The sequence below is a fragment of the Equus quagga genome, chromosome 7 (assembly GCF_021613505.1).
Source record: "Equus quagga isolate Etosha38 chromosome 7, UCLA_HA_Equagga_1.0, whole genome shotgun sequence".
In the NCBI taxonomy this organism is placed as follows: domain Eukaryota; kingdom Metazoa; phylum Chordata; class Mammalia; order Perissodactyla; family Equidae; genus Equus; species Equus quagga.
The window spans coordinates 128,372,090-128,381,915 of record NC_060273.1 but is presented as its reverse complement, the minus strand read 5'-3'; the positions used below and the strand labels follow the sequence as shown (position 1 = coordinate 128,381,915).

Below are 9,826 nucleotides of genomic sequence, written 5' to 3'. Positions count from 1 at the left end.
TGCATGTATGCGGGGGTGAGGATTTTTAGCTGTCACAATGACTTGGGGGGTGCTACTAGCATTCAGTGGTCACGGGCCAGGGATGCTAAAATGTCTTGCAACACATGGGACAGCCCCAACCAACAAAGAATTGTCTTGCTGCAGATGCCAAGAACGTCCTCATTATAAACATTAACTGCATTGTAGTCTTAACCGTCATACAACATACTTAAAAAGTATTTAAAAGATGTTACTTTTAGAGAATGTGTTCAGAGGAAGCAACTCCTCCCCCAGCGGCATCATTGGTTGAGGACGTAGCTTTCACAGATTCTCTTCGCTAGCTTGACGTGCCGTGCTGATAGCCACACATATCTGAAATCCTTAGTTTCCATGAAGCATTAGAGTGGCATTGCTTCCGGTCACCCCTCCCTACCATTAATTCTCAATTTTTGTTCAGTCAGGACCAGTAGATTACACGACTCCTCCTCATTCAGCTGCCTCAATCCGCAGCCCTGGGGATATGCTTTGCAAAAGGTAGCTGTTGTTTGCTATGTTCTCCTTGCTGTTCTGTAGGAAATGCTAGGCAGCCTACCTGGGTAGCCAGTGAGGAGTTTCCAGTTCTTGTGTCTGATTGCAGCATGGATAGATGTGTTGAAGGTCGAATATTCTGGAAGAAAAGAATCATGCTTTGCCGGAGCCATGCTTCTCCCAGGACCTGGGAAGAAATGGTTTGGAAGAATTAGATCACTATTATTGGCATGTGTTGTTATAAATTAATATCTTATATCCTTCTTGCAGAATAGTAGCTTTTATTCAATGCTGGAGAGTAAATGTGTATCCTGCCACAGAAATGAATCTTCTATTAAATATTAATCGTAAGCTACAGTTACACTAAAGGTCAGCCATAAACCACCACAAATACACAGGAAATCCCAGAGAAATTGGAACATTAATTTATCCTTAAAAATCACTATGTTCTGCCAACGTACAGCTGGCCACATACAGATCAGTGTTGTGTCACAGCACAGTGGGTTGTTTTTTGTGTTTTGTTTTTGCTGTTAAATGATTTAATTAAATAAGTACATATTCTGTGTATATGTATACCTATGTAGATAATATAATACATTATAAAATGTCTGTTTTAATGGAGTCTATCTCTAGCTATGAGAGTTCAAGCATGCCATGATAAATAGTACATATATTTATTTTTTTTAACTATACTTATGAAATCTAAAAGTAAGTGAACAATGCTCACTTAACTATTCAGACAGGATAATTATGGGTGTAAGAATGAATTTGCTATACAAATTATGGGTTGGTATCATGGATTACATTAATTTATCACCTTGAGGTCTTATATTAATTGATCATCAGGTTTTTGATGGCAGCAATTAATAAAACCTGCCCCTCTTCCCCTCTTGAGTCTGGAACCAGTTGAGAGGTAGAGGCCAGACAGATGGAGCTGAAAATATTGCTTCTGTTACTGATAAAGTTGATTGGAGAGAGTATAGCTTCAGATCTAAGGCAGAGGCCTTGCTCATAACCCACCCTTGACTTAGAAAGACTAAGCCACCCATCCCTGACCTTGCTGGACACCCCCTGGGCTCCCTCAGAGCGCATAGCTGAGAGCAGACCAGAGGCTTACACATATCCTGAGGACAGGCTGGCTCGGAAATCAGACAGACGAAAGGGTCTGAGTATGCTCATTTCTGTCTTTTGGATGCCTTCCTCCCTCGCCTGCTCATGGGGAGGAGTGAATAAGGCGCAGCGAGAGAGACCTGAGTTCTGCTCTAGATGAAGACCCTGGGGGATCCATGAGGGCAAGGAATGGAGGTCCCCCACCACACTCCTCCCTTTTCCAGTTTAAAAGCCTCAACTTTCGGCCTAACTGTATGATATTTAGTCTAAGTCCACATTTTTCAAGTATGGTCACAGCAACCACCTTGAGTGCACTCCCAAAGGCTGCCAGACTCCCTGCCCAATAACCAACAGCCATAGCGAGTGACAGTCTGTAAAAGTGTTCTCCACCACGTGCTTAGCCCATCCGCTGTCTTCTCTTTACAAAGGACTCGCAGAACGCCCTCCTCCCCGCCAGAGGGGACTTCTGTGCTGCTTAGGGATTAATGCAGGAAGCACTGTCAGTGGTGGAAAAGGCAGCGTCCCATTCTTTTGTCACTCTTGTGGAAATGACCCTGGAGAGACAGACTGGAGACTGAGCCAATAAACACTGATGGTTTCAGACTTTCGGTCTTAACAATCACGTACCAACAAATCATTAGCACCAAAGAGGAAATCTTTTCGGTTCTTGTTTTTCTGTTTGCTGGTGGCCATTTTGGCTCCAGTACAAACGGACGCTCCTAGTGATCGACGGACAGGAGGACGTCTCTCACAGGACGTACGTGCTCCATCTACAGCCTGGTAGGACTGTGCGCCCTCGTCACTTACTCCTCACGAGTCTGTAGAAAGGCCACGTTTTGATACCAAACAATGTTACACAAAACAAGGATGCTTTGTGAACATAAAAAATGGAAATTTAGCTATCTCAGCTAAACTTATATTTACATAAATTTTTTCTTAAAACAAACAGGAACATCAAATACCTAAATAATAAATAAGTTGAAGACTAAAGGATGATGCTGTTATCTCAACACTCTTTTTTTCATGTTGAGGAATTAAACAAAGAGAAATTTACAGAGAATAACGACCGACACTCTGTGAACTGTCACCCAGAATGAACAGATGGTAACGTTTTGTCCTATTCACTTTCTTAAAAAAATAAAAGAAACAGGACAATGAGGATGAAACGACAGTCTCCTCTGTCCCCATCCTCAATCCAGTCCCTTCACCCACTTCCCCTCGAGGCTGCCACCATCATGGCTTCAGTGTACGGAGTTTCCTTCAGCCATTTTAAAATACAGTAACATATATATGTGTCAAGGAATAATATACAGTACTGTTTTATACTTTAAAAATGTGCATGTGTGTGTTATGCTACACATATTCTGCAAGCTGCTTTTCCATCCACTACAGTATTTTTAGAGCTCTGTGATAATAAATGTATAGATGTTTCTTTTAAGTGTTTAATATTTCACTACATAAAAATACCTCATTATATTTATCCATTCCCCTACTGATGGGCATTTAGGCTGTTTTAATGTTTTTTTGCTATTATAAGCTATGCTGCAGTGAACGTGGTTGTGCGCATCTCCTTGTGCACACGTGCAAGAGTTTCTCTAGGGTATGTGTCTCGAAGTAGAACCGTCCAGTTGCAAGGTGCACACACTTCCAACTTTACAACACATACTCATTGGCCCGCCTACCAATAATCTCCCTATTTCTCCATATCCTATACCTGATACTTTCAGACATAACAAGCTTTGAAACAATTAACAATTTAACACTTTTTTTTTCCTGAGGCAGATTGGCCCTGAGCTAACATCTGTGCCCATCTTCCTCTATTTTGTACGTGGGACACTGCCACCACATGGCTGCTGACAAGTGGTGTAGGTCCATGATTGGGAAATGAACCTGGGCCGCCAAGGTGGAGCACACTGAACTTAACCACTAGGCCATGGGGCCGGCCCAAATTTAACAATTTTTAAATAACATCCTTAGAGAAAAGTGTGTAAATCACCCTTGATGAACAGTGGACTCTCCCCTGTAAACACCAGCCCACTCAAGAATAATATTACTAGGACTTCAGAAACCCATGTCGGCAGCCTCCAGTTACCCGCCTCCCCTCGCAGACGTAACTGCCATCCTAACTTTAAACAGGAGAGATTTTTTTGCCTGCTTCTTAACTTTGTATCAATGGAAACCACACAGCACGTCCTTTTATTTCTGGCTAATTCTGATCAACATAATGTTTGTGAGATTCACCCTTGGTGTTGAGGTTCAGTCTGTTACCAGCATGTCTTTCATTTTCATCGCTAAATAGTATTCCATTGTATGAAAATTCTCACATTTAGATTTAGAACCTACCAGCAATTGATTTCTGTGTATGAAGTGAGGTAGAAATCAAGATTCATTTTTAAAATATGTCTATTAACTGACCAGGCACCATTTATTGACAAGACTGTTCTTTTCCACTCATCTGCAGTGACACCTTTGTCAAAAATCCTATTTCCATATGTGGTGAGTCTGTCTCTAGAGCAGCACGTTCCAACAGAACTTTCTGCAGTGATGAAAATGTTGTAATCTGCGCTGTCCAATGCAGCAGCCACCAGCCACATGTGGCTACTGAACACGTGAAATGTGGCTAGCGCAACTGCAGAACTGAGTTTTTAATTTAATTTAATTTTAATTAATTTTAAACTTAAATTGCCACACGCGGCTAATGGCTACTACACTGGCCAGCCTGGCTCTAGAGTTTCTATTCTGTTCACTGGTCTACTTGTCTATCCTTGTACTAATACCACACTGTCTTAATTACTGTAGATTTATAGTAACTTTTTCTATCTAATTGTGTAAGTCCTCAATTTTGTTGTTCTTCAGGATTTATTTAATCATTATTGGCCTTTTGCACTTTCAATACACATTTTCAGATCAGCTTGTCAAGGTTCAAAAAATAGCTGCTGGGATACTGATTAGGATAGTAGTGACTCCTGGGATCAATTTGGGAGTACTGGTGCCTTAAAATATTGAGGCTCACCAGTCATGAGTATGGTGGATCCCAACATTTATTCAGGTTTTTAAAATTTTTTTCTTAACAACGTTTTATGATTTTCTGTGTAGAGGTCTTACACCTTTTCTTAGGTTTATTCTTAGTTGGTTGATCTTTTTTGAAGCTATTATAAATGAGATTTTAAAATCTATTTCATATTCTGAATGTTTGTTGCTAGTATAGAAAAATGTAATTGACTTTTTGACATATTGACCTTTCATCCTGTAACTTTGCTAAATTGCTAAATGTTCCATCCTCACCTGAAAAGAGCACATATTCTTAAGTTGTTGGGTGCAGTGACCTCTGTATCATGTATGTCACAGTGTGCTCACTGTGTGATTAAGATCTTTCATATCTGTGCTGAATTTTGGTTTGTTTACTTGTTCTATCAGTTACTGAGAGAGTTCTGTTAAAAATCTCTCACTATGGTTGAGAATTTCTCCTTTTATTTCTGTCATCTTCTGCTTCACACATTTTGAGACTATATTAATAAATGCTCACAAACTTAGAAGCATTATAATTTTCTGGCTGATTCCTCTTTTTATAATTTTGAAAACCCCCTCTTCATCTCTGATAATGTTTTTCCCCGTTAAGTGTACTTTGTCTGATGTGCAAGCCCCTCAGTAGTAGCTGTCATCGTTGTCGCTAGTGTTTGCACAGTACATCTTTTTCCATCTATCGTCAACACAGTATGAGGCTCATATGCTGTAATATGAAGAAGTATATAAAACAGGGTGTGGTGGGCACGGTAACACTCCCTAAAGATGGCCATGCCTAATCACCCTGGAACCTAGGACTACGTTACCATACGTGGCAAAACAGACTCTGCAGATACGATTGGGGTAAGGACGTTGAGATGTGGAGATTACCCCACATTATCCGGGTGGGCCCAATCTAATCACATGAGTCCATAAAAGCACAGACTATTACGTGACTGTGGTCAGAGGGAGATGTGGCCACAGAAGAAGAGTCAGAGAGATGCAAAGTTGCTGGGTTTGAAGATGGAAGAAGGCGGCCTGAGCTAAGGAATGAGGGCAGTCACTAGAAGCTGGGAAAGGCAAGGAAATGGGTTCTCTCTTAGACCTCTAGAGGGGAACACAGCACTGCTGGCACCTTAGGCTTAGCCCTGTGAGACTGTGTCGGACTTTTGACCTACAGAACTAGAAGATAATACATCTGTGTCATTTTAAGCCACTAAGTTTACGGTAATTTGTTATAGCAGCAACTGAAAGCTAATAAACAGGGGCTCTGTGCATTTGCAATCTTACAAATTAAGTAGGAAGATACTACATATGAAACGGTTAAGTAACAACATGAGGCAGAATATGATTAAGGTCAAACAGTAAATATTATAAAAGGTCATGGTAGGAAGAGGTTGATAAAGGCTGAAGCACAGAGGAAAGACTTATGAAGAAGCAGGACTTCAGGTAAGACTTAAAAGATGCATTTCTTCGTTATTCACCACTCCACCCCACCCCACCCCTCTTCTAGTGTAAGAAAATTTAGGGTATGGCCTAACTTCGACTCATCTCTATAACCCAAAGCCTAACCCAGTGCCTTGGCACGTAATGATAAGCACTTGACAATGCTTACTGAAACAATGAATGACTAAACATTGGATAAACAAAAGGTGAAGAAGGGAATTTTAAACTGAAGATTGAGAGAAGCAGTCTCAATAATCTAGTGCATCTGAAGGACGGTGATGTAACTGCTGTTGGAGGGTTAGGTGAGATCATTGGATATACGGGGTGAAACAACGTAAAGGGAGTGCTAAATACTAGGCTGAGGAATTGCCACTTTTCCTTGTCATCAATAGGGAGACACAAGGGGAATTTAATATGTTTTTTAAGATTGAAGTATTTTTTCTAACAGCTTTATTAAGATATAATCACACATGATACAATTCACTCCTTTAGAGTGTAAAATTCAATGGTTTTTAGCATATTCATAGAGTTGTGCAATCATCACAATAAATTTTATGCCATTTCTTTACATCATTTTACACCTGCACCATTAGCAGTCATTTCCCATTTCATCCTACACTCTCTAGCCCTAGGCAACCCTTAAGCTACTTTCTGTTTCTTTGGATTTACCTATTCCGGACATTTCCTATAAATGGAATCATACAATATGTGGTCTTTTCATATAAACGGACAGTTCCTATAAATGGAATCATACAATATGTGGCATCTTTAACTCAGCATAATGTTTTCAAAGTTCATCCATACTGTAACATGTAGCAGTACTTCATTCCTTTTATGGCTGACTAATATTCCATTGTATAGATATATCAATTTTATTTACCCATTCAGCAGTTGATGGACATTTGGTGTTTCCACTTTTTGGCTATGTATAATGCTGCTTTGAACATAGTGTCTTATTCTTATGCCAGTATCACATTATCTTGATTACTATAGCTTTCTAGTTAGTTTTGAAATCAGGAAGTATTGAGTCCTTCATGTAGTTTTTTTTCCCTCCAAGATTGCTTTGGCTACTCTTGGTCTCTCGAATTTCCTTACGAATTTGAAGATCAGCTTATCAATTTCTGCAAAGAGGCCAGCTGCAATTTTGTTAGGGACTGCATTAAACCTTTGGATAAATTTGGGGAGTACTGCCATCTTATCAGTATTCAGTCTTACTACAAACATGGGATGTCTCTCCATTTATTTAGGTCTTCTTTAAGTTCTCTGAACAATGTTTTGTAGTTTTCAAAATATAGCTTTTGCAAATGGGACTGTTTTCTTAATTTCACATTTGGCTGGTTCACTGCTACTGTGTAGAAATAAAACTGATTTTGGTATATTGCTCTTATACAAACTTGCTGAACTTGTTTATTAGTTCTAATAGTTTTTTAGTTGCCTCTAGGTTTTTTAATATACAAGGTCACGTCATCTACAAATAGAGATAGTTTTACTTCTGTCATGCCAATTTGGATGTCTTTTATTTCCTTTTCTTGCCTAACTGCCTTGTTAGAATCTCCAATATAATGCTGAAACAAATGCTGAGAGCAGACGTCTTTGTCTTTTTCTGATCTTTGGGGGAAAGAATTCAATCTTTCAGCATTAGGCATGATGCTAGCTGTGGGTTTTGTAGATACCCTTTATCAGGCCGAGGAAGTCCTCTTCCGTTCCCAGTTTGAGTGCTTTCATGATGAAGATGTGTTGAATTTTGTCAAAAGCTTTTTCTACATCTCTTGTGATTACCATGTCCTTTCTTCTATTGATATGTGTGTATTACATTAATTGACTTTTGGATGTTAAACCAACCTTACATTTCTGGGATAAATTCCACTTGGTCATGGTGTATAACCCTTTTTTATAGTTTGCTGAATTCATTTGCTAGTACTGTGTTGAGGATTTTTGTGTCTATATCATAACAGGTATTGAATTATTAAATTGGTGTTTTCATTATTAAACTGACAGTGTATTAGACAGACTGCTGAGATGAGAGACAGGTGGTGGAGATTACTTAGAATGTTAACGACTTTCAGAATTTCTCTGACAGAGTTGGACTAGATCGAGATTTAAAGAATATTTATTGTTTAACAACTATGTGGTAAGAAAGCACTGTGTTCTGAAATTCTATGACATGAAATGATAAGCAAAGAGATATCTAAGAGAAGTTCTGAAGGTACAGATCTAAGCTATTTAGTGACTAAAAGTTATAAAAAATAAAATTCCATGGTTTCAAGTTTGTTGATTGGGAGAATATTATTGATGTTGGCAGAATAGAGATGTTGGAGCAGGAAATAGGGGTGATAATATGATTCTGGAGTCAGGCATACTGACTTTAAAGAATTAATATGAACTTAAGGTACAAATATCCACTACATGTGAAAGCTAAGGTATGGGACCCTATGTGAGAGACTGAAGGCACCCAGTGATTTGGGCACCATCTGCAATGCAATGATCACTGAGCTCTAGAAATGGGTTAGTTGTGTGGACAGTGAAGCAAGGGAAAAGCAGAAGCCCATGGACAGAATACTGAGCACCAAAGGAAAACTGTGACCAGACGAGGCAGAAAAGAAGAAAACCATATGAGGAAGAAAACGAGTCCAACAGGACATCACAAAAGTCAAGAGAGCAGAAGGTTTCAGACTGCGAATCAAAAGTGCCAAATATTCCATCCGTCAGCTTAATGAATGAGAAAAGGGCAGTGGATTTGTTAACCTCTGGGCAGAAACTAGGGGGTTCAGAGAGACACATAAACAAATAAATCTTTCTCTTTTCCTTCTGAGCTAAAAGCCACCTCTGAGATAATAAAGCTTTCTGGTGAGACAGAAATACTCAGTTATAAGATAGATTAGTCAGGTATCTTGATTTTGGATGTAGAAAAGGAGATTAGCAAAAAATTTTAGGGCAAATGAAGGAAATCACTATCTTACATAATGTGTAGTAAACTTACAGAGCTCCTTATCTGAGCAACCTCTGGAAATCTGAAGGAGTTTGAGCTTCCAGAAGGAGGTGGACCAGTGGTTTCAGTGGAGAACTGTGTGTTCCAGAGCCAGAGGGGTACTAGGAATACCTTGGGAGATGTCTTTAGATGAGACGGTGAATTAGTGGGCAGCGATCCAGGTTCCCCATCTCCATTTCAATCAGCTCAGTTTAACAGAATAATCAGTAGTATTTGCTAAATATATTGTATTTCTCTACACTTTTATTTGAAAAAAGGGTCTGTGGCTAAAATGTAATTTAAAAGACACTAATTAGTGATAGTGATGGATTCACCAAATGGGGAAGGGACTGTGGGATGCCCAGGGATACTTCTGATCTTCTGGTGTTCATGAAACGCAATCTTGCCCTTTCTGTACAATGCATCCTCCTGACCCTTTGGAAACTACTATCTAACACAATCTATGATTGTATTTTATAAAATACATTATTTTCCCTATGTAATTTATATGTTTATTGTATATAAGTTGGAAAACACAAAAATGTATGAAAAGGAAAATTAGAATTTCCTGTAAATTTATTAGCTGCTGTTAACATTCTGGTGTATAATCCTTGAGACTTTTAACCACACAAAGCTTAAACAAAATAAACACATTAGCTGACTTGCAAATAAGAAGAGGAAAGTTCATAGAAAACACAGTTTTCGTGCCTAGAGAAAACTGAACAGGGCAGTGAGGAGTCCCCAGCATCAGTGCAGGGGTGAACGGATGCTCTGGGTCACTTCCTCTCTGGA

The 9,826-nt window shown here is 39.2% G+C and overlaps 1 protein-coding gene across 1 annotated transcript in view; it reads right to left on the bottom strand.

The window, feature by feature from the left end:
• Positions 1 to 9,826, bottom strand: part of ARSB (arylsulfatase B) — a 166,946-nt gene that overhangs the window by 4,825 nt on the left and 152,295 nt on the right. The window contains exon 7 of the mRNA XM_046667307.1: positions 572 to 694. Coding sequence (XP_046523263.1) covers positions 572 to 694 — 123 coding nt within the window. The remainder of the gene's footprint in view (positions 1 to 571; positions 695 to 9,826) is intronic.